Genomic DNA, 26,998 nt, shown 5'->3' on the forward strand with positions numbered 1-26,998 from the left:
ACCAAATATGGAGGCATTTACTTGTGCTTTAAGACAACTATTATTTTGCTATCTAAACTGCCCCCGCCCAACCTCCGCCCCGCCCCTGCCCCTCTCCTAATGTTCTATCGTCATTTTAAAAACTGTAATATCACCTTTTTGCCTATTTGGAACACCCAGAAACCATCTATAAGAAAACAGACACTAAATAGTATGTCTGTTCGAAACATATTTTACATTTTGTTTGGTAAAACAAAAGACTTCTTTAGGAACAAACACTTATTAAGTTCTGCCTTGTCCTTTAGCAATAAGTGCCATGGAAGTATCAATAGTCATGGGTTAATTAAGATACAGAACTTTCTGAGCGACACTATTTGTAAGCACTACCACACAGCCAGTACACACACATGCCATCCAACCAACCAAATTTTTAAAAGTCTGTATTGGTAAAGACGGCAGCAATGATCTTATCGTTCCGCTTCTTCTTTTGTCCTTTTCGGAATTTGACGAAATAACAAAAGATACGGTCGCATTGATTTTACAAGGATGTACATTTTGGTGAGATATTAATAGGATCGAGGTTTCCTAACCCAGAAGATGGGGTTCTCTATGCCACACAAGCACATATAAGAAATTATGTTTCTTTCATTTTGTTTAATTCACTTTTGTGAACTTGTGGATAACTTGCAGTATCTTACAAGTGGAATGCAAATATTTTTTGTATTAAATATCAAAATTCTTGCATGTGAATAAAGAAATAATTTTTTTTCACAAAACTTTGAAGCGTTCCTCAACCTTTGATAAATTTCACTTAAGTCATTTTCTTAAAAAATTTTCTTCGTGGTTTGGTTTCATAAGCTCCTACATAGGTATGGAATGCAGCAGTAATCACAAAATATTTCTCCTACGCAAACACGCATATATATGTCATTTATCTCCATAAGGTGAGGAGGTAGGATGGTTAACTACGGTCGAAGTAACAAGTTCAATAATTAGTATCACATAAAGAATCTTCTCATACCAAATTGCCGTAGTATCTGATTACAGTTGATCAATAAAATTCAACCTGCTGAAAAACAACATAGCTGTAGCAGAGGAGTTCAGTTTCAAATGCAATCGCCCTTCCCAGTATTATCAGCTCAACTACCCAGTTATGTAAATTTTTCTTTATTCGCTATTTGTATGCTTAAAGATATAATTGATTCCGACTGGATGAGGATGTTGTGCTTAAAAATGACTACACTGCACTAAAAGTGTTAAATTTTATCAACTTTTTAACAAAATCTTTCCCATATTATTATGCTCTTGTCGTGTTACAATCGTCCATAGGTGAGCACAGAACGTTAACAACAGTTTGATGGAATTTGAAAAAGATGTATAAAAACTTGTAATATTATTCGGAATAAAAGAACAAGAGAAAAGTTCTTTGAAATCTACTGCTTGAGTATTGGCATAATGATACTACTACTGCTAATAATAATAATAATAATAATTGTGCTGTTACCGTTGGAACAGCCACAGTAGTTCTTTAGATTTGTCTCCCCTTTTTAATTCTTCTTCATAAATATCAGTTTCCTATTTTCGTTTGTAATACGTCCAGGCAGGAATGTGAACGTGCCATCACAGCTCTTTTCGTTGAATCTGAAGCCCACCACAGTGTGAGTAAATTTGTGAATTATTGTTAATGCCTCGTATATTTAATTTCCGATATGGATGTTAATTGAAAATGACAATAAGTTCCGACATTTGGATAGTTAACAATACGCAATGCCGCGTGGCTTGCGAGTGCATATGATACCCTTTATTTGTGTGAAATTCATCTCATAAACATTCCTTTTGTGTCATCATTTAAACCCTCTTAGTAACAATCTTTGTTAAGCCACGGTAGAAATATTAACGGAAATGTACCTTATTGAATTTCAAAGTATGGAAGCACATACTGGACATTATTTCATTTTTAAATTTAAAAGGATGGAAAGACATAAGGAAGCTTTTACTTTCGATATATGTTGATTGTTTCAGTACTACATATATGTTTCTTTAATTTAATGTTGATGTAGTAATTTCATATTTTGTAATGGTTGTGTTTTCGTTTATTACAGCTTTTTACCCTAATTCCAAGAGAGTTCTCGCCTACGAATTAAAATAGTATTTAAACACATTGTGTTGTCTTGTGTCTTGGATGCTAGAGAGCTCAAGGGTTATGCTAACTGTAATTCCTCCAGGGGAAAGGCAGTATAATAATAATACTAATAATAATAATACATGGCCAATGGTCAAGAGGAATATGTCCCATTAAAACTCAGTATTTCACAACTGTTTCTTAATAAGGAATTGAATGCAACCATTGGCGGCTTGTACGCAGAAAAGGCATGCAAGCAAAGTATATACTAACATATGTCATTCTAGTTCGTTTTGGGTTGCGCTGAAAAGATGATCTCAGACTTTGTTCTCTACGTTATTGCTTTGATTTAGCTTAAAGCTGTGTTATAAGAGTCATACTAGTTGATGTGGCAAGACGGGTCATTCATTAGCTAATAAAATGCAGAATTCGTGACGGCAGGGAAATTATGGCCAAGAATAATTTCTCTTCATGTATTATTATACTTTTAAGAATTGTTTAAGCGCTGTTGTCATTACTATATAATTGCAATGCCAGTAGCTGGTAAAGGAAAGTAACATTTCCATTGGTCAGAATGTTAACACGTGATCAAAATGAATTCATTCTGTTCATTTCTGTATGAACAGTAAGGAGAACTACTTTTCTTAGAATACCCACTTCTATAAAAAGAGTCACGTTTACAAGATAAGATAGACACTGCAAGTGAAGGCAGACACGAAGTAAGCATTAAGGGAAAAGCTCATTCTAACAATTTTTAAAAAAAATAATTGAATAAATTTGGTTTTCATTGGTGGAAGGACTGGTATTATGATGATCTTTTTACGATAAGGCAGGACAATTCCAGGTGCTTTGAATAGCTACGAAACAAAAAACCCCAAACATGTATTACTACGGTCAATTAAGATTTCTGTTTTTTAATGATGCAAACAAAATAACATACCGAATATTTGAAATTTCAATTATAAGAGTTTAACGTTGTTTTTTTCTGAGTTTATCGTGGTATAAACTGTCATTTGCCGACTCATACAGCTTACATAATGCCCTTCGGGCGTTATTTGCTGTGTGAGTCGGCAACTGACAGTTTATACCATGATAAACTCAGAAAAACAACGTTAAACTCTTAAAAGAATCTGTCAATTTCTTCTGATACGAAAGCATTTACCAAATTATATATTCATACTTTGTCTTGATGATATATGATATAATGTATGTATGTATGTATGTATGTATGTATGTATGTATGTATGTATGTATGTATGTATGTATGACTTTATTTACTCTTCAATAGAGATTACATCAAATTAATCAAATTCAGGATAATAACAAGATCATGAAATACAACAGAAAAGTGAGAAAATAGAATAGTAGTACTGTGTTAGCTACTATTGACAAAACGAAATATCTCAATACCTGCAATCATACAAATATGTAGTCAGAGCTAACAAGCATTTGGTTTAGCATGACACTGATCTTTGACCATTTGCTTGTGACTATAATACAATAATACTTCAAAAATGTTCGTACGTCTTTATTATTATGTGTTTAACATTAACTTTGAAATAGAAAAGAAAAGGAAATGGAAAACGTATTCAACTGTAACAATATATGAATTTTTTCATACATGATAAACGTATGCATTTATATTTGTATGCATGTGTGCGTGCGTGTATGCTTGTATCTATGACTGACTGACTAACTGACTTCATTTCCTCTTCAGCAAAGATTGCACCAAATTAATAAAAGCATGGATTATATATATTGCAAAAGTATGAGACATAACATAGAACCGAGAACGTAAACAAGAGAAATACGTCGTCAACTAAAGCATTTACAAGATGAAATGTATAACTACATACAACTGTATAATAATTTCTAGGAAATTTTGGGACTAAATATCCCTTGGCATAATATCGCTCCAACACGTATTTTTACACATATTTGTCTGGAACTGCTAATGTCTCAGCGAAGATGTATATTAATCATGTATTGTTACATGATTATCAATAACCTTGAAATCGAACGTCACATGTCATGTGTATTTTATATTATAATTTAGAATTATGCTATAATTAAATCTTAACCTGGTGGTTCATATGTTAAATAAATTATCCGAATCACGTCTGATCAAAACAAGAAGAAAGACACAGAATCGGACAATGTATATAAATGGTAACGACTTTTTTTTTTCTTACTACAAGACATATATCTGCGTGTATGTATGTATGTATGTGTGTGTGTGTATGCATGCATGCATGCATGCATGTATGAATGTATGTATGTATGAATGCATGCATGCATGTAAATCTGTCTTTATCTCTACTACAAAAGAGATTACAATGGGCTAATCAAATTCAGGATAGTACAAGATCACAAAACAGAGCAATGGATCAAAATAACAAAGAGATGAAAATTATCTCAGTATAATATGAGATCCCGAAACACTTCAATGAAAAACATTAGAATTTTAGAAAAGGAATGCGGACTATTGCGTCAGCTGTCATATTTACAAATTATAGTATCTAATTAGTGAAGACCGTAAGAATATATCTTTAGATGTAAATACTGAACCTGCCTTTAATTACCTAGTATATAGTCTATATCATATTATAAGCATTTAACTAATGCAAGTACATACATACATACATACATACATGCATACATACATACATACATGCAGAAAAGATACGATCCTGACCTACACCCTACTTAATAGTGAATCATTTGGACAGTTTGCTCACACATAAAACAGAGAACTTGTTATGCTCTCAAACGAGTCTTTCGTTGATGTGCCAGGTGTTTCCTTTGATTCCAAGTCTGTACAACTTGTAAAATAACCTGTTGTTCCAAACCGTGTTGAATGCTTTAGCATTATCTAGAAATGTAGCGTAGACAGACGTATCTCTAGCAATATAATACCATATATATTGTTTGATACAGATTGCTGCAGTGATACTACCGTAATCGTTTCTAAGCCCTGTTGCAATGGATTTGGAAAAGAAACTTATTTAGACAATACAACTAGTCTATTGTATATAATGTGTTCTAGGACTTTCTGAAGCACTGGAAATATAGTTTTATCACGATAATTTTTAATATCTAAATTGTTCTTTCTCCTTCCTTTAAGGACTGATATTACCAGACCTTGTTTAATGTGGCGCGGGTACTTTCTCGGTCTCGTACTATTTTGTGAATATAATTTCAAGTAACTGTACACTGCTTGGAATGTTGCAATAGTGTATGATCTATCAGAGATTTAGATTTACCATCGGCTGAGAGAAAGGTAACAGCTTTTATCAATGTTGCGTAGACACCGTTGGTCTTGCAATTGAAGGTTTGCCTATACGCACTATATCAGCTAGTTCGAGTTTGTTACTCGCGTTTTGCATTTATATTTATAAGTTCTCCGTTTTTACTGAGATGTCACTTTTATCATTTGAAAGAGATGGTATTGAATTTAATTCCGAATTTTTTTGTTACTGGTTCTGGTTTTGGTTCCGAATTTTGGGACTGTTTTCTAGATCCTTATTTTTATAGATGTTTGGCTCACACATCTACTTCTATCATACATACCCGTGCTTGGCTTATGTCTCGACGCAAGGCATTTCGTTTCAGATAAGTTGGTTTCTCCTGCTAAGAAATGGTACAAAATGAATATGTCCTCATCCAACCTTTCCTCTGGATATGCACTGTCACATCTTGCTGTCCTCTCAACTATACGACCTACAGGGTAATTGGCATTTCCGATTTAGCCAGGTCCTGTATATCATTTAAATTATGCACATTGTTATGGATATTTGATTAAACTTATATCCGATTGAATTGTTTGTAAGTTTTAAAATCGTTTTATTTTTGAATTTCGTTATATATCAAAATAATGTAGTTTTGTTTATTAGGAACTCGATACTTTTCCAGAAAATAGTTTTACCTCGACCGTTCATTTGGTAAACACTTAAAGCTGACCTAGTTCTCGACCTTAATTCAAAATTAGTAACAATCACGTGAACAAGTTTCTTTTAATTTATTTTTGTTGTGGAAATAATAAGGCTGACATCAGGGCTGTGTTGAATACGTGACCTTACGCTTGTAAAAAGTTTTAGTGAAGTAAGCAACCTTTTTTTGTTTGTTCTCGGAGTAAAATGATTGGTTCTTATCAAGATCATTTTGGGGCTACTTGATTTTCTTAATATGCAAATATGATCACGTGATCCTCTATATCGCAACTCAGGTATTTCCGAAATTTTGCATTACTTAGTTTTAATATTGATGCTTAGAGAGAGCTCTCACAGTCGGGCTTCGAAACGCTGGGACGTAAGGTGTTTCTTTGTTGTGTCATTTTGGGAATTACATTTTAATGCTTATTCAGATTATTTGGATTCTAAAAGATACATTTGTTTATCTGGAAATATTTTAAGCGCTCATACAGATTTCATGAACAAAAACATTTTTAAAGATTATTGTTTGTGAATGACACAGAACTGTAGACATTCCAATACCATAAAGGATACAGTATACGTCATCGCCTTCCATCTTGGATTCTTCGTCGGGATTCGAACTTGAATTCATCAGAACCTTTCATTATTAGGACCTCTAAAATTTTCTTCGTGGATTATTCTTGGATTATTTTTGGCTATTTAATTCTTAAAACCGTAAGTTCTTATTTCGTCATCTTTTGCAGTATTTTTCCAGGGAAATACATTATTTGTTAAATTTTTCAAAACTTGTTGTTTTCACTCTTTCTTCTTTTACTGTTTGTTCGAGCCTAAACACGCAACATAAGTACATCCAATTCAAAACACATCGTTTCAATTCCGCTCTGTCAAAAGTTTAAAATTTCGAATGGAGTTGAAGGTATATATTTTTCTGTCTGAGTTGCCATCAATTCTTCTTCTAAGTGGGACTTTACATCACCACTGAACAGCTCATCCATGTCAGCAGTTTACAGCAACGTCCATATAAAGTTGCTAAATTTCTCTGTGTGTGATTTGGATCCATAATGTAGCTTTAAAAAGTTTTCAGTCATATCGCTACGATGTCTGTTGTGTGGCAATTTATAGTTATGTCTAGCACTGGGGCATCATGAGGCAGACATGTAGCATGATGTCCCACCCAGCCGCATTATTCTGACACCAGGCCGACCAGTCCTAACACGAAACTCTTAATTCTGAGCACCAAGCGAGGCAGCTGCTAGTACCATTTTTATAAGTCTTTGTCATTTCTGACGTTTTTTAAGTATGTTTGATTGCGGTTTAACGACATTTTCAGCACATTATATGCTACACATAGCAAACCATATATCTGGGGGAGGAAGAATCCACGCATAACCTATGCTGGACATATCATTTGCTAACACCAAGTATTACTGATGCTGAGCTGAAATATTGAATTATTAAAATATGTTTAAACAAATACAAGCAAACTAGAAATCAGTAAAAACAGGGAAAAGTAGGCTACAGTCAATACATGGATAAACTTAACGTGCATCCACCAGGTTATGGGACAAAAGATCCGAGATACTTAGGAAAAATGAAACAAAACTCACCGTTGAAAGACACAAATCATTCATATTCTATCCTATCACTCAATGTTAAAGCAATAATGTTTTTTGTTGCATTTATAATGCGAAATGAAAAGGATAACGTATAGAATGAGTATTTTAGTTCAGCTTCAATTATTGAAGATAGCAGTGTTTCCCTTCCAATTTATTAAACCAATTCTTGCCAATAAAGCGATCGTGCTTGATGGCTTAAGTCACAGAATGTTCAAGACCATAAAACAAACGATAGGTGGTGCACCAAAAATTAAAATGCATTTTTAATCTGTCGCTGAACAAAATAAAATTTCCAAATACGTAGCAACTGGCGCATATTCATCCCATTTCTAAAAATTGTGACTGAAATAAAGTTTCGGATTATAGACTTATATCTCTGATTAACTGAGTCGCAATCGTTCTTCAAAGAGGCTTTTCCGAACATGTAAATAGTACATGTTTAGTAAGTGTCAATCAGGTTTCCTTTACAGTCACACTACTGTTTTATCTTAGCATTTGTTAAGTGACTAAAACAATTTAAAGAGTCATATTTAGTCCTTTGTGAGCTTTTACTTTTTTTTAGCTGTGTCTGTCACATATGCTTGAGATTTAAAGTCAATGAATACGGTTTTTTAGACACTGTTGAAACGATTTAGAAACTGTCTAAATAATAGGAAACGAATGGTCTTTTCTTTTACGAGGCATTGACGATTGAGAGAGATACCACTATCGATTTTGACTATCTATGGCAAACATTTGAGGTCAAAGTTATGGAAAACCGAATATTACTTGTGTTATGTATATTTTATTTAATTTATATATGATTTAATTTATTTGTTTGTAAGTTTTAAAATCTTTTTTTAATTATATGACAAAGTAATGTAATTTTGTTTGCTAGAAATTTGATAATTTCCAGAAATTTCAGCTTGATCTGAATCTTTCCATAAATACCTAATAATAGAAACAGTTTATACTTCTGACTTAGTTCCCCACCTTGACTCATAAATCACTGAGATAAGTAAACAACTATTTATTTTTATTTTATGCTTGGTATAAAACGGTTGTTTTCTTTATCAAGGTCATACTAGGAGTACATAATTTTTTATATGTAAACAGACTCTATTTCGCAATTCTGGGTTTTCCGAAATTGCGCAGAAGTCAAGTTTTATACCGATGTCAGTAGAGATATTTCTCATTTGGACTTTTTTCGTTACAGGGGAAAGTGTCTGTTGTGGCATTTTGGAGTTATAAGTTTTATTCAGATTATTTGGATAACATAAAATTTTGAAGGCCATTGAACGCCGAATTACGTTAATATTGCTATTTAAGTGAATGTACTCAAGGCAGAAAGACTTTATTCTCATTTTCATAGATAATTTAATTAGAGTTATTTGGGCCGAAGGCGATATTTACGGCAAAGATACTGCTAAAGATTATCGGAAAGATTACATTTGAAGGGCGCATAATTTTAATATTTTTCGAGGCTGTATTATTGCGATGAAAATTAGACCTGCTTCTTATTCGCTGATACTTTCAATTTCTTAAGGACAGTGCTTCTTTAGTCATCAAAAAAGTAAATGAATGCACTGACTATACTGTAGTGAAGTTATTGTAATGACTAAAAGAAAATATTGGCTGCTCGTATATGTCGGAAAATAGTTATCTCGTGTGTTATTATATGACAAAAACATAAATTTTGCTAACTCAGTAGCAGGCTGTGGATAGAAGTAATCTTCATGCTGTTGGAATTAATTATTGTCCTTCTTAGAATGCACAAAGAACATGCCTGATACTTGTATATATTGATTTAAACAGCAATTACCCAATTGTTTGGATACAAATGTTTGCATGTTTGAATATTGTTGTTAAAGGTAGTGGAACATAGATTCTAGAAACTCATTTGCGTATCATGTTGACTTGATAGATTGGAATATTTCCACTGTTCCATGAAAACTGTTTACGCGTCACATGTATTTGTATTTCTAGGTCACGACGTCATGCTCATTGAGTATAGCTTGAATGAGGAGGAAATTCCGTAATTAATAATTTACCGAAGACCTTCCTCTTGAATCCCAGTTTCACATGATATGATGTGCCTTCAGAGTTGATTGAATGGGTGCTATAATGAATTGCAAATAAAAGGGATTTGTGTATTGTGACCTCCTCTTACAGTAATGCAATCATCCATAATACCAGACAATTCAGGATTCAATATCCCATCAAAGAGATATTTTTTAAAATTTATTTCTTGTATAAACAAATTTAGAGAGCTAGTACTTGTAATGTTTTGCATATCTTTGTGTGAACCCTTATAAGAAATATGTCAATTGAATTGATCATGTATGATACATGTAAACGCTTTATTTTTTAACTTAGAAATGCAGATATGCAGACGATCCAGCAGTAGTCAGATCCATGTTGGGGTACGATTGTAACGTTTGTGACCCCTATTACACCAAAGATATCGACAGAATCGAGGAGGGTCAACCCCAGGCAGCAAGATTTGTATCTGGTGACTACAAAACCAGTGATGCAGGATGCGTTACCAAAATGTAAAATGACCTGGACCTTCCAACTCTCCAAGAATGATTCGACTGACATACTTTTACAAGGTGGTTGAGGGATTAGCGCCGGTTCTCTTACCCAATGTCCTTCTGAAAGTAATAAGACAAACAAAAACTAAATCTAATCCAATCTTTTCCTAACTTCTTAACTTAAACATTGTAGAAAAACAAGTAGCACTTAATAGTACATGTTTCGTAGTTGATAATTGTGGACTGGAATCATCTTTTTGTATATGTCCGGATCTTTAATTCTAAAAAGTATTTAAGGATGGGACTATTCTTGTGTTTACACATTTTGAGATCTCTCTCCGAAACCGTGTGGTGTCATAGTATTGCTAAATTCGGGTTTCATAATTGCATATACATTTTCTGTATATATTTATAATTTTCAACCCTCTTTTGGGAAAGTTTACCCGAGATTTGATAATGCTTTATAAAATATTTCATCAAATTACGTATTTAATCTCTTTTAATGTAATATTTTTTCTGTGTTGGTTAAAGCCATCCAACCAATTTACACTGACTTGCGAATTTCACTAGACTTGCGAATTTCACTATAGTGAACAAACATATCAACTAATTTGTAGGAGATCGACAATTTGTCGTAAACATTAACATGTTTTGCTTTATGAAAACTGTATAACATAACAAATATGGATTATTACGTATCAGAGATAAACCAGTTTTAAGTTACAGATGTAATCTTTAACCATGTCAGCTCGAATTATTTATCATGACACAAGTGAACTGTCAACGATAGATAGAAGTTTAATTATGCTTTTTGCTCGTATCAATGTGTAATAAAAAGCAACTAAGATTTATAAAAAAAAAACACTAGATGTAACATATTAAACAAAATACAGGCATGTTGTTAGTCTCTGAGTCCTCTCATTATGGTATCAGTATCACATCAGCTAGGTTGAAGGTTGATATTGTGCTCTAGGGCAGCCGTCTAAGATAATTGCTTTATTATTGGGTTTAATAAAACAAAAACAGATAGCAAACAGTAACATTCGTTCTTTGTTGTAATGTGCACCTAATGATTACATTATCCGCCTTAATTTCATTATGGTTAAACTAAGTGTCACCCTGTAAATAGAACAAGTAAATTTTCTAATTGATCTAATGATATTTTACTCTTTTACTGTTCATTTGTTTAATCACAAAAGATAAGGTACAATCCACTCAAAAATCCCCACGAGACATACATAGGCGATGCAATTATTCTGATGATGAAAAAGTCACAACAACTTTGTAAGAATATGTAATTTTTCTAAATTTAAGTCAGTCAAAAGAGCTGCTGTTCCCAGTAATGCGTCAACCTTTTTGTATGTCACTTTCATTCTCCGTTTTGCTGAACGAAGTTTGATTTTTCAGTTAGATTTAGAAACGAATTTGAAATTTCATCCGCTTTTACACATTCTCACAAGAAAAATTTATTTGCAGACCATATGTTAAAAGTCTGATCGTATTATACATAATTTACATTGTCTCCTTTCTGTGTCATCTGTACTGCATCTGGGAACGAAATTAACAGGTGTATCGTTCAGAAGTTTTTATTCTTCAATTTCTTAAACTTTGTGTTTAAGGTCTATGCGTCGCTAATTTAGAACTTTGCTGCAAGTACAATCCTCGTTTGAAGATAGCTGTTATCCCTTAAATATCTGTATATGGCTCTGTTGTAATTGTTAAGAGTATTTGGTGCACGTCCGGTGTCATGAAAGTGACAAGGTAGGCACCAACAAAATGCTTAATTAGACATGGTCAAAGTTTTCTTAGAACGAGGGGGCGTTTCTCCCTGAGCCTTTTTCAATGTGTCTAAAATTTTAAAACTTCAAATACAACATTTCAGCGGCAATGCACTTAGTTTCTATTTCTCCATCATGTTTGATGTTACTTTGCGCGTCCGATTCATTGGTGAAATCGTCGTCAAACATCCCATTCAAACTACTGTTGTCAACCTCAACTAAATCTGATTTGTTGGTGGTAGGAACTGTATATGCAAATAAACTTCACTTGTTGCCATAATCCGCATTGGTTAATTCTGTCACTTAAACTCAGTGTGACTGCATTTATTGCAACTGAAAGCAAGTTGGACAATTTTGAAATTACACAGAAAAGCTTCAAATGTTTAGGAATAAATAATTCGCGATGTTTTATAAGTGGACTATTATTGATCATTTAAAGTTGTAAAAGCGGTTCTGTGTTGGAAGTTTTAAGTGTGCGATACAGAAACACTGACTGAAATCTATATCGAACTCTAGATCAGCCTTGTACGATCAAGTGGGTATGATGTAATAAGGTATGCTTCATTTAGAAAATGGAGCGCTCATCGCCTTATACTTGGCGTTGGTACGCTTTGATATTAAGACAAATCATTACTGACCATCTAAATGGCAACGGATAGGATAATCGCATCAAGAAGCGATATCTATACAAAAAATAGGTTCCATAGTGAAGTTAGAAAACACCAGAAGAAAGCTCATCCTCAACAAATATCGATTCAAACACGTTTTAATTCCGTGTTTAAAGCAGAGAACACACTTAACACCAGCATTCTTCCTATCCTTTATGTTGCAACAGGATCAGAAATAAATCTACTTATACTTTTATTTTTGTATCGGATCCAGAACGTATAGTTAGCGATAATATTTAGTAGAATATGGCGGGAAGTTGAACGCGTCTCGTGTATGATAACTACCAACAAACGTGGTAATCGGAACAAGTAGTGACTCAAATTCAGCATGCATTTTAAAGGTCACTCTAGTCTTACAAGATAAGTTTTCAACTTTCGAGAATAATTTGGTCTGGCATAATTGCTCTGTCTTTGGTGCAACCGCTACAGTGATCATTAAATGTTCTTCGCCAGATAAACCGTGGAAACAATTTCTGCAAAAAGCATTCATTTTGCCCCGGTGATTGCTGTATTGTCCATTCAGCAGACCTGGAAAATTTTAAAACTAAATGTAGTGGCCATCTTTGGTACCGACACACAGATAGAGCGAGTCAACTTAGCACTCACATTTTACAGAGGACACCAAAGACGCCTGCCGAGATATTGTTTAGTCTCTGAAAGTTTGGCACGTCATTTACTTACGAATGATTGCTATCCTGGTAAAATTCAGTATATCTCGGTAGGCGACATAGTTGCTTGCTCGGTTAGATTTGTTGCTGTAGACCAGAAAAGCTCTGTGTAGATCACAGAGGTGAATTTGAAAACAACACGTTTGGTTTGAGGAAAACATTATATGAAGGCAAGACCTCTGTTGTTGAAAGATTGAATAGGACGCTAAATAATGTTCTTTAGAAGGATGTCGCAAGCAATAAAGCAAAACAAAAAGGATATGTGAGAGTCATTTTGTCACTTGTTGACAAATACAATAATACGACACATAAGAGTATTGAGATGACGCCGGTAGAAGCTAGTGATAAAGAAAAGAAAATAAATATGGCCCAGCATAAAATTTATTTTTCAGGAGAAAATAAAACGTGATTGATCGAGTTAATTTTATCAGAATTAAGAAGAAGGTCATCCGGTTAACTGGACAAAAACTTTTTATTTTGTGCCGAAAATATTAAAAAGAATTGCTGTGCCATATAATATAGCATATGTTACTGGCCAACCTATCTTGCGATCATGTTCTGAGCAAGAATTATCTGCAATATCTCTCTGAAACACAGTCAAGAAATTATCGTGTCTGCACTCTGCAAAGAAATAATTGCTTCTTTATATTACAGAATTTGAGAGATAAATATCAGATATATAATTGGCTGCTGTTATTAATAAATATTAGATGCTTTGATCATTATACTTGCCTTGAGTGTATAATTCTTTAGTTAAATATTTATATTATGTCTTCTGTCATCATCCTTTTTATTTCAGTCGCAGTGACGACAACATTGCAGACGCCAGGAATTATGGTTAGCAAAGTTCCCATGTCATCAGCGGAGGTAAGATACCTAATTTGTTTGTTGTTTAATATAACATTATTGAACGAATTCAAAATATTTTTTCAGACGTTAGTACAATTTCAGAGCGCGTGTCCTGCGACATTTCAATGAGAGTGCTGTATCGGACAGTAAAATACTGATATTTGATTGAGCAAGCTTCTAATTGAAGAGAAGAGTTTGCGCCAATGATGTATTAAATCTTTTTTTTACAAAACTTTGCACTCAAGATTGAAAAGCGATCTTTGTTGAAACAACTTATCAAGTATCTCGTATGTCTGAAATCTCGTTATCATCTTCGATACCGCCGTTCCAATCTTGTTTTCTGGAGGCCATCTCAGTTCTTTGTGATGTTTTCCAGCTTTCTGTCTAAGGGGCAAGGTTGCGCTTGCAAGATCGTAGCGTAATTTTCGTTTGTGTTTTTAATCTGTTCTGGACAATGATGATGTTTCCGCAACTTTTTCAAACCAGGATGCCACTTTTTCAATAGGATCTTTTAGATTGCTTCTGAAAGATTCTTAATCAAACCGGCAATGAGGTTCTCACTTTAATTTTCCTCTTTGGCTGATATTTAAGTTGCCTCTTCAAAGATTTCTTCCGTTTCGGTTCGTCGGCATCCACTTGTTTTGGTTCTGTTAGTGTATTATTCTTCCTCAGCTATTTTACTAGGCTTGTTCTTGCTTTTTCTGCCTGGCAGTCGATAAACAACTTTGCTATGGAGGCATTGGTAACCTTCTAGTCTTTTATTTACCTGTCCTATTTTTGTCTTGTGCAAATACGTTTCAGTTATTGCAGTTAGTACAGGCTTGAGTAATGTATGTGCTATGTCGGGCTGAAATTCTGTATCGCCTATCTTTTCTGTGATAATAAGACCACATATTTTCTGCTGATCTACGTACATGAGCATAAGAATAAATTTATCTTTCGGTGCTGCTTATCAGACAAATGTCATTAAATTACATGCATTATGTTACGGTGACACGCGAGTTCTCTAAATTAGTTCGTGTATTAGCCACACTTATATGTTCTTTATTTGTTTCATGGATATGGAAAATAACATTCGTCAAAGTCAAGACAATACATTTCCATAACATCTTCAGAATCTCTAAGGAACACAGTGAAATTATGCTTGTAGTCGCCCATGACCTCTTGCTAATACTGCTTAAATATAGCACAATTTATTTCGTGACAACAAAAAACAGTCTTTGATTTTTTCATATTTCCTCAGTGGAGTTTTAAAGCGTCTAATAATATGACATAATGGCAGTCACCATAAGGTTCTTCTGAATTATTACTTCTGGCTCACAGAGCCGTCTTGCTTTGGATAGATGCATCAGAGCCGCTCACGACCTCGTCAAAGTCGTTAAGTGTTTTGTATTTAGCTTAACTGATTATGAGTTTATAAGTAATAACTTTGACGTCGTTTAGTTCAATGTTTCGAAGCATTTTGAGCAGCAGATCTTAGTAGTCGCATGGTAAGATCTGGAAACACCATCATATACAATCAAATGCTGTTGTCTGCGCTAGAAGCGTTGCAGATATCTATCGAAACTGCGATATCAACATGGCAACAATAACTTGCAAACTCGGTCTCGCCTGCTGCTGACAATGAAGCGACAAGCAAGAAATATGTTGATGCTAAATGGGCAATTGTATTCTACCAAATCCTCTTACTGGATCTGTGAGTGCTTGATGTCAACGAAGAATTAAGTAATGGTATTACGCTGCGAGGACATTTCGTTACGCACCAAGCATATTGACATATTTCTCCAGATTATCGGACAACAAATACTCGTTTATTACCTTTAGAGTTTCCAGCGGTTCAGCTGATTCTGATCAAGAGTTCGGGCACGATGTCAAATGTCTCTTTGGCAAATGAGCAAAAATATGATTACATGCTAAGCTACTCCAGCAAGCACTCCAAGACAGCCAATAAATGGCATAACGATACAAAGTTTGGTTCGGGCAGCGACATATTAATTGAAAATCTATCTGCGACAAAAAGGTACATTGGGATGACATCATATTTGTCTGAAGGTAAATCATTGTGCTTTCCACTGGATTGCAATCAAGCTGCTTCTGTACAGAGAACATATGTAGTGAAATTCTAGCTGAAGAACGTGTTGTTTGACGAGGGGTGTGATGAAACCGAATCTGAGGACGTGTATGCTACAGCATTATGTGACAGCATAGGCGCCACAAAATCTTATACAAGCTGTTTAGTTAAATCCCAAAGCGTTCAAGGTAGACACTAATTTGAACGATATTCTTTCAGTGATAAATATAAGAGCGAACCAGTTTTTTTTACAGAAAAGCTGTGTGAAGCATATTATCATATTTTTGGTAAAATTGATGTTTCTTAGCGAGCACTTTCTTGTCTACATGCATACTGTATACTGCTATGACAGAATCCTCTAGACTTGGCAATACTTCTGGTATATAGTAATTTGGGAGCTTGCTGACGTCTCTTACTTATGGACACTTGAATTCGTAGTCATGAAGAAAAATTTGATTGCCGCCTACTAGGTAACCTTCTTGGCTGTATCTGAAGTCGATGTCTGTGCCGATAACACTTTCGCCAATAATGATCTAAACGTAATTTTTGATGATAGGCTCAAATGACGTTCCGGACAGACAATTCAAGGTTACATATTATTTCTGTTTGCCCTGCTTTCTTCTTACTATTTCTTCTGGCTATGAAAATCGGCAAATGCAAAGAACCGTGGCAAACTGAAAGCCGCCCACTCTGCACCATTCTGCAGACTTCTGTTTCATCTGATTTGACATTCAAATTGCTCTACTATTATTAGTATGTTATATACTATATTTCTCTTCAATTAGACAGCGTTTGTGTAAAAAAAATCAAGATTTCCACACGATTATCATCCGGTTGCTAAGCCTTCATGTTCATGCAAAATGAATACATTGCCAACATCAATCACTATCTTGTCAAAGTCATTATATAATTACAATCATCTGACATTCTTGTGCTAATAACAGTCACACAGTTCTAGTTAGTAGTGTAATAACAGGCAGCTAGATGAGAAGTTTCGTGTCCGCATGTGCTTGCCGAACTTTTCCTATAAAACGTTGCAGAATAATACCTTTCCTACGATGTGAGCTCATGGCGACATCATCGTCTTTCGAAGAAAGCGATCATTGTCTTCGCTCTCGGATTATAAGGAAAAACAAGACGAGACCATGCAGAAACGTATCCGTGATTTCACAGCCGTATTTCACTATACTACCAAAAGCTGCATTAATACATCGAGAAAGAGAAGTTCTGAAATTTTCCAATGATTTTAGAACAACGCCTTATACAAATTTAAATTAGGCATATATGAAGCTTCATATTGTGTATTTTTCCAAATTATTGCATGTTTTCATTCGAGCATGAAGAGATTTTTATTCTTGTTAACACTTTTCTTGTGCGAATGGATGCAGTTAACTTTGCGAACAACATTTTGCTGGCGATACTATAGCAACGTGAAAAAACCTTTCTGCAGGATTCAGAGCGTATCATCATTAAACAATATATATTAAAGCCTGTGAGTGTGTTTGTAAGGATTATGGGTACTATTTTTGTTTATTTCTGCATTCACACGAAAATTTGTATATGTGTTGCATGGCTTCCAGTCTTCTTCGGTAACAGACGTTGTACCTAATTTATAACTTAATTTCGGTTTACAATCGACATTAATCCATACGTAATTTTTCCATTGCTTTCAGACATGATTATTTTGTGATGACATTTAAATCGATATTTCAACAATTTTATTGCTATACGTAATCAAGAGTTTTTCTTTCAAATGTGTACATATTATGCTATTGTTGTTCTTATACGGCTTAACGTCATTTTTAAGAACAAGATAAGCTATACATGGCCGCCAATATAAATGGTGGAGGAAGAACCCGGGAAAACCCCACAAAGAACAGCCGACCCACAAGAAGCTACTAGGAAGCTTTCTCACGTACACACAGCCGAGCCCTAGATTCGAACCAACGCAGACAGAGGTGAGATGGCAGTGATCTGTAACGGTGAGCGCTTTAGACCACTTGGCCACTCCGGGCCCCCACATGTGTCGTTGAGCATAACAGGAATGATATTGTAAGGGTGACAGGGAATAAGCAAAATGTCATGTAAGTTGAGTCATTGATAATTTGCATGACTCATGTGCAAAGCTAATTATCAGAAATGTAATGCTTCTTTTTGTCATTCATGCATTCTTGAACAAGCCTTTTCAATGATTACATTAATGCATACTGGAGGGTCAACAGTGTCGACAAAATTATAAGATCCAGTAATTCTGATGGGTAGATGAAGGGTGAGAGAGAGAAGGAAAAGAGGAATAAATATAAATAGGCCTACGTATGGAAATACAAGTTTGAAGAATTTAGATAAGGTCCAGTATATACTTCATAAATCAACAAATGAAAGTAGTTCCAAAAGTGATGAAGCCACTGTGGCGATAAAACTGGTGATATCCGTTTTCTCCCACTGATAAATTTCTGTAGCTCATTATGACATGTATAATGAGACGCAATATGTCATTGTATTGATTTTCTTACGCCATGTTTCCGATAAACATGCACTGCTTCATTGGCTGAGTGATATATGACTCCTGCACTGGCGTCTGTTCAGGAGATGCCTAATGATGTCGCTTTAAGCTCACCATTCTAGTTTGAATGACTGCAGAAAGTGTGCTTAGATTAAGTTTGAAATGCGAGGAAAGCCTTTATCGTTACGCTTTTGTAATGTCTAACCACAGTGCCTTCTATTGGGAACAGTAATGAATGAAGCCTGGTACCAAACCCTTGTATGGTGAACATCTCGTGGATCCACGCGAATCTCATTTGATAATACCAAAATTTTCAATTTCTTCAACTTCATACAGAATATCACATTTAAAAACATAGATCATTAGATTCAGATTTTTATTAATTGTACATAATATGAACACAGCTGTACATTCAAATGTCATAAAACAGCAGAATAAAATTTTTGAACAGCGATACAAACAGAGCTACACGATCAGAAACTGATGATGTATCACTGTTTGAACAGCGATACACTACAAACGGTGCAGCGCCATGACCAGGTGATCGTGTAGTACTTTTTAAGGATACACTTTGTTGATGTGTTAGGTACATACGACGATGTGTATCTTTTCATTGCCGGTGATTTTAACAGTAGATAGGTCCTTTAGAAGAATCGTTACTACATAAAATGGATACTTTATGGTACTTATCTGCGTGTTTACATATTGACACTTCTGAGACAAATTATTTACTAGATATACGTTAAAATCTCTCTCTCTCTCTCTCTCTCTCTCTCTCTGTCTGCCTAAATGTATGTGTTGTAGTCAATTATTGCACATTGATATATGTTAGGGTTATTTTATTTGATCGATGAAATAGGTTGATAACATAAATTGTGAGTGATTTTCATTTTTTCATTCCTGCTGTTGGTATTAGTGTTATGTTAATGTAAATATTTTTTTTATTTTTATGTTGAGACTGTTTTAATATCTTGTTTTCTTTATGCCGGTAGATACATTATTGTCAAGCTATTGAATCCCTGCCGTGTGGCTGGCCATTCCCAAGGGAAAGAACACTTGTACTGTATCAGATTACCGGTGAAAAGGCCGGAGTTTAGATGTTATCTTATTTTCAAAACCGAGTTTTTGGCTCCACCTCTTTATTCTGAATTATTCGGTTAACGACAGTCTCAGCATCAATAAAAATTGTATCTTCGCACACTACAGTTGCATTTACCTGGCTACATGTTAACAGAAAGACGATACTTACAGTTATGTGGCAGTATAATAATTACACAAAAAAACAATATATTACATTATAGCAGCACCAATCCCATTTTTATTCTGTGCATGATACTCTTCATTTCTGTCATTGAACCTTCTTGTTCTTGAGTGAAATATCGCGATTGTCGCTGGAATTCATGATGTACGAAACATTTATTTGCTAATAATGGAAAGTTGTACTTTCGAGTGATTAAATCCAATATTTTCTCCTCAGCTCATTGTTATCGTTATGACTTGTGCAAGCATGAATGTAGGATATATCGCCTGAAGAAAAAAGAAAAGAAAAAACACCACATTGGTTGAGGAAAGAAAGATAACTCTTCAAGCGTTATGGCTTCCGGATTTTAAAGAACCGATAATTTTGAGTTATGTCTCTTGTTTTATACAATCGATGCGTAACTCGTTTGAGTCAGTATGCAACGAGAAAAACTGAAAATTATGACCTGAGAAAAAAACTAATGACGTGATTTTCCTGTCTTCAAATTATAGCTGAATGACGAGAATTACAAAATTACTACTAATGTTCTTGGAATCCCAACTATACACCGTGTACATATAGATCACGGAAGCTATTGTTGCTAGCAGTTACTAACATGTTCCTACTCCATTAAAAAATGTGATACTACCAATAGTGAATGACTAAGATCTGCATCGCATAATGAGCCTGTCTGTCAAGTTCTATGATGCATGTTTTAATACTGATTCTGAGGCCCTTATATAAGATGTCACTAATGTATCCAAGCTGTCCGTAACTGGTGTGTGTTATAATTGGATTAACATCACTTCCTTGATTAATATATAGATGGATTGGTAAATATATGTTTAAATTGTTTAGCTTTATTAGTCATAATTTGATTGTAAATTATTGTTTTGTTTAGGGGTAGGAGTGAGGGTGGAGGTAAGGCTGGAGAAGTTCGAAATTATCCTTGATGATTCGTGTATCATTTGAAAAAATATGTTTGTAAAATATAGAACTTGGGAATCAGCAATATATGTGGCGAAAGCTGTACAATAGACAATTTAATTAGCAAAGGCTGTACAATAGACAATTTACAGATATAACAAATTGTATGTGCGTCTATTGCGGTAGACAATCGCAGGAGTTTCAAAAAAGATGACATGACTCTCAGGTAATCTACTGATATCACATAGACAGATAGATAGATAGATAGATAGAGATAGATAGACCGATAGATAGATAGATAGATAAACCGATAGATAGATAGATAGACCAACAGATAGATAGATAGAGATAGATAGATAGATAGATAGATAGATAGATAGATAGATAGATAGATAGATAGATAGATAGATAGATAGATAGATAGATAGATAGATAGATAGATAGATAGATAGATAGATTGATAGATAGATAGATAGATAGACAGATAGATAGATAGACCAATATATAGATAGATAGATAGATAGATAGATAGATAGATATGGATAGATAGATAGATAGATCGATAGATAGATAGATAGATATATAGACCGATAGATAAATAGATATATAGATAGATAGATAGACCGATAGATAGATAGATAGATAGATAGATAGACAGATAGACAGATAGATAGATAGACAGATAGATAGATATCTAGATAGATAGATATAGAGATAGATAGATAGATGGATAGATAGATGATTTAGTTGTATTAATCTTTATCTGTTGGCTTTTGTTTTGCTTTTCTTTTTTAGTTTTGGGGAGAGCTGTGTCAAATTTAAAAATGATCATCGATTGATGATTCGTGTATCGATTGATGATTCGTGTATCGATTGTAATATATATGAAACGTTTGTAAATATAGCATTCTAAACTCATCAATTTAATTAGCAAAGGCTGTACAAAAGACAATTTAATTAGCAAAGGCTGTACAAAAGACAATTTACATCTTTAACAAATAGTATATGCGGCTATTGCGGTAGACAATCACAGGAGTTTCAAGAAGAAAACAAGATGACACGACTCAAAAGTAAATTTTGACGCAGTGGATGCTCAGCTACTGACATCAAATGGAAATATCAGCGTTGCTCCCTTTGCAACTTAGTCATGGCTTGATGTAATATGAAACTGTGGTAGTTGACAAAACAGCTTTAGATCAATAACTTGAATGACATTACTATCATTCAATAAAATAGAGCTGTTTGTCGCCTTCATCCTTCTAATTATCAGGATCAGATTCAGCACACAAGTATGCATTGATTATTGATTCGCTGACGTATATTAGCTGCCTTTATAAGCCAGCCTTAGGCAGTTGACAGTCATTCTCCTGTTGTTGTTAGTGTCTAGCGATAGTCCGCACAGCCTTTTCGAAACTTGTATTGGCATCCTTACTAACTGGACGACAAAAGAGTTGAACAGAGTGAAGTCAGCGATATCAGGACACATGGAGACATCGGAAAAAGCACCAACACCAAGAAAGCGGCAGTCTTCAATGATGGCCAGCAGAAAGCGTAGTAGAAGTCTCCCAGCAGTTACATCAAGGCGTTCTTCTCAACTTCGTGCTGTGAACGAAAATAAAGAGGACACAGAGAGTGAAGCATATGAAAACCCTATACGTAGATTCTGCATTACTAATAAAGGAATAGTAAATAGTAGCGATGCCTACACTGACAAAAGAAGAGACAGTTCGATATCAATTTGCAGCTCACGTAGAGATAGTGGTATTTCTTCATGTAACGGACGCAGAGACAGTACAATTTCAAATTTCAGTATTGGCCGGTGCAGTGTAGGTCAAATATATTCACTGAATGATTCACAAGATTCACTAGACGGTGAACTAATGACCTGTGTATCCTCCGTATACCGGGTGGCTGTTCTTGGAAGTTCCGGAGTAGGAAAATCATTTTTAATCAACCAGTTCACGTCATCTGAACTAATTGGAAGTTCACAAGAGTGTTCTTCAGGTATTTAGTAGAAATACAATTTCAACGCATATTTTCTATTTAGAATAATAAACAAATATTGTCTAAATAAAGCATCATGTTTTGCTAGGTGACTTCAATTTACCAATTTACCCAGATAGCAAATGATTGGCGAGAAAAACAATACTTGTCAAACAGCAAATTGCATTGAAGACCATTCAGGTTTTTAATGAATGACTGACAGTACAAAGTCCATGTGAGCTAAGAAAGCGATTTTATGAATCTATGTATATTGCTAACCTTAAAATCATAATTCTGTCAAGAAAATTGTCTTGGTCTACCTTTGATATGTAGAACAATTGCCGGCTAATTCTACATTAGTTCTATACTTCTGTGTGTAGATCCGTGGTTTCCAAGGTAGTGATAGACTTATAATTGATCGGTAATACATTAAACTTTTTCTTATATATATATATATATATATATATATATATATATATATATATATATATATATATATATATATATATATATATATATATATTATAGATAGTGATGCCGATGGTGTGTCTATAACGGTTGTGCTGGATCAGCAAGAAACAGTACTTCAGTTCATGGACAAGCAGGAAGACGTGGTAAGTTTATCTTTGTCATACGTCATATTTTCGAAAACTCGATCTGTGAATTTTAGAATGATTTTCAGGATTATTTTCGTTGACTTTGTATTCAGTATGACAAACGTATTCTTTTACGTTAATCCTTCATGCCTGAAGTAATTGTGATGCGTAAACTGTGTAATGGAACTTCGATTAAAGTATGCGATTGTACTTTTGGGCAAAATTATTAAGCTTGTAGAAGGAGCCAAATATGAGTGTGCAAAAGTACTGATTTTGCATAATATTCTTTTTTAAATTTGTTCAGTTCCGCTAAGTACGTTCCTTACTTTATATTACTATATTACTACAATAACATTTTGTTTGTGTCGTTCTGCGTTGTTCATATGTTTTTAAATTATTTCTTCTCAAGTAATTATTTTCATTTCTTTTTACTTTTTTTTCAGACTGCAGCCACAGACATTCTTCCGGAGGCTTATATGGTGGTTTATTCGTGTACGTGCAGGGCATCCTTTAAGGCAGCCGTGCAAATTTGTCAGCATCTAAAAGACCACGCACAGACAGACAAATCAGTCATATTGGTGGCAAATAAAGCAGACTTAGCAAGACGGAGGGAGGTTGAAAGTGATGGTAAGTATTTTTCAATCTGTTCTTTTAATGGTATCAGTTAGCTTAACATTTTAAATGTGAAGGTATTGTTTTGTATAAGAAAAGATTGTCGCATAAAATGCATCCTATTTAAGACAAAATTATTACATTATTGGGACTTGGACTGGTTAGTGGACTGATCGAATAGTAAGACCGAACATCAGTCTGTTAATCTGAGACATGATTATAATAACATGTGAATGAAAGCTTTGGTCTCGATGGGATTTACTGCGGAACCATGACGGTATCTGAAATGGAAACCATTTATACGCATATTTTATTGATCATGTTGACATAACAGCTTGTGTCTAATATTCCATTTTTTAATTCTTAAACGATGTGGAATTTTATACATTCTCTGTTCTTTGAAGGTCAATTATCAGATACATTTCCTTATGTTTAATGTACACCTAATCAAGAAACACTATGAAGAATCTTAATTGCTTATTGGCCCATTGTTTTTTAGCAAACACTAATTGATAAATTCAGACTGAACTGGAGAAAACGATTTTGACTAAATAACAATTTGCCGGACAATCAATTTTTATAATTTGCGAATTTAAATTTTCAGAGTTCGTATAAGCGATTATCCGATTAAACAGGCTTTGGTTGATCGACATCCTACTCTACTTATATTCAAATATATTATTAAATTAGTCAAATTTATTGTGCTTTTAACAACCTCTGGAAAAAGTAGCCGCTTTATTTATGAAACATTAACGCTACGGAAACGATTGCAAAAACAGTATAATATTTTGTTCTACGAAATAAGAATAGGTCTCACGGCAATTGTAGGATCAATAGAAACTCATTTCTTTAAATCATTTTATATGAGGAAATCTTGAAAAGTGTCAGTTCGAGACAATAAATTGCCTAAATGAAAGAACAATTTAAGACGGTTGGACTATAACTGATTCTATGCTTGTATTTAATTTAATGATTCAATGATTCTGACATATATTATTGCGGAAAAAGCTGTTAAATGCGATATTTCCTGTGTTTTATTTCAGAGGGTCGTAGAGCAGCATTTGGATATGAATGCAAGTACATTGAGACATCGGCAGCACTTGGGCTTAATGTTGACGAACTTCTGGTTGGAGTTTTGAGCCAAATCAAACTGAATCTCCATCCCGAATATCAACCCGCTGGAGCAGCCATCCGCCGACGATCCAGTGCCATAAAATCTCAAACTGGACTGTATCGACTGCTCAAGTCTAATCTGTTGGGGCTTTTCTCAAAAACCAGTCGAAAATCTTCCTGTGAAAATCTGTACGTAATCTGACTGATTTAAACGGAAGTTCTGCTATCAAGTCGGATCGATATTTGACATTCCGGTTGCATACAGAAACCTTCAGTGTTTTACATGGAAGAATGGAGAACTGTAGCATAAATGAAGTCTTTCAAATAATGTGACAATGAGAATTCGCGCAAACTTTTATGCCATCTGTATAAAAAAATACAATTACAAGAATCTATTGGTACCATTTATATAAGACAAATACTATGAGACTTTTCAATTGAAATCCTGATATCTAATGAATATAGGATAATTAAAACGAAATGCTTATGTTAACCCACATTTAATTAATACAGATTTTACAGCCAACAGTTTCTTCTAATACACGAACGTATACGAGATACCATTTTTAAAACCTTTCTTTCGTGGAGAACGAAATACTAACAATGTTATAATTTTAAAATGGTTCATTTTTACATTACATTTTTTGCATTTTAATCGAAAATTGCTTCCTAAATTCATCAGACTTTGTGTTTACAGACTCTGAGAAAGATCATTACTTGCATGCTATATTGTGTTATTGTTATTAGGATTGTTATTTGTTAACATCATGTAATTTTCCTTATTGAGTTTTACTGTGTACATCATTTTAAACTAGGATATCACTAATTGTACTGCTACACAATACGTGTTATTACTGAGTAAACGAAATGAATAGTTATCAAGACAGTGCTATTGAGTACACGAAATGAATAGTATCAAGATAGTCCTTCTGAGTAAACGAAATGAATAGTATCAAGATAGTCCTACTGAGTAAACGAAATGAATAGTTATTGAATGCGACACTACTGTTCGTTTTGTGAAATTACTTCTCATTGTGAGATAACTACGTAGTTGTATATGCTATTAAATTATTTATGCTTATTATACATTTTCTATATAGTTCATAGGATAGTGGGATTAATCAATAATCATTTCGGTGAGTTTAATAAATGAAATGCGCTGATCGATACGAAAATGCTCACAGCTTTCTTACGTCTTTCAAACAATTCTGTGTAAACACAAAGCCAGTTTTTTAACATAGATAAAATCATCATGCAACTCTTCGTTGTGTGTTTATTTTCTTTGGTTCGTTCTATAATCAGCATTACATCTATTATAGTATGTGTTCAAGCTGGGAATGTGTGATAGACAAACTTATGTTCTTCACGACCCATTTATGAATGGAATATCAAACGCCATATCAAATATGCGGGATTAAATGTTATGTTACAATAACGATTTATATATATATATATATATATATATATATATATATATATATATATATATATATATATATAATTTGAACTTATTTTAATGTCTTAATGTAGGAACCAGTATCGAAGTTTTACTTTTGCAAGCACCAAAACTTTTAAAAGAATAATTTCCTTTCCAAAGAACTAATTGAATGTATGTTTGATATATAGTGTTGCAGATGTATAATTGGATATGTTACAATTTTAGCGGATTATTTGGAGATATTTATTGACCTAATTCATTTTGAGTTGCTATATTTCTACTTGATATTAATATTTGTCCAGTGTTAATGTGATGACGATAAGGGAAATGTTTTACATGCGAACATATTTGTCTCAGATATCATTGCTACCATTAAACTCTTGAAAAATG

General features: G+C 34.0%; 1 protein-coding gene across 2 annotated transcripts; it reads left to right on the forward strand.

Moving 5' to 3' along the window:
- The first annotated feature begins 1,548 nt into the window (after nt 1-1,548).
- LOC149787340 (GTP-binding protein RAD-like) lies at nt 1,549-26,998 on the forward strand. Of its 2 annotated transcripts, XM_089977891.1 has the most exons (5): nt 1,549-1,637; nt 14,076-14,143; nt 23,378-23,463; nt 23,889-24,072; nt 25,101-26,998. In XM_089977891.1, the coding sequence occupies exons 3-5, from the start codon at nt 23,443-23,445 to the stop codon at nt 25,370-25,372; spliced, it is 477 nt and encodes a 158-aa protein (XP_089834017.1). In that variant the 5' UTR covers nt 1,549-1,637; nt 14,076-14,143; nt 23,378-23,442; the 3' UTR covers nt 25,373-26,998. The 2 variants fall into 2 exon arrangements, with proteins under 2 accessions (XP_089834017.1, XP_089834016.1); XM_089977890.1 differs by lacking the exons at nt 1,549-1,637; nt 14,076-14,143 and adding an exon at nt 22,068-22,870.

The sequence above is a fragment of the Sinohyriopsis cumingii genome, chromosome 12 (assembly GCF_028554795.1).
Source record: "Sinohyriopsis cumingii isolate HCF-2022 chromosome 12, ASM2855479v2, whole genome shotgun sequence".
Taxonomy (NCBI): domain Eukaryota; kingdom Metazoa; phylum Mollusca; class Bivalvia; order Unionida; family Unionidae; genus Sinohyriopsis; species Sinohyriopsis cumingii.

Bases quoted from the DNA above. Each gene is read 5' to 3' on its own strand.
- LOC149787340 (XM_089977890.1), top strand. From the start codon at position 22,351: ATGGAGACATCGGAAAAAGCACCAACACCAAGAAAGCGGCAGTCTTCA. The intron at 22,871-23,377 runs GTATTTAGTAGA...TATATATTATAG, and splicing joins TTCACAAGAGTGTTCTTCAG to ATAGTGATGCCGATGGTGTG. The intron at 23,464-23,888 runs GTAAGTTTATCT...CTTTTTTTTCAG, and splicing joins TGGACAAGCAGGAAGACGTG to ACTGCAGCCACAGACATTCT.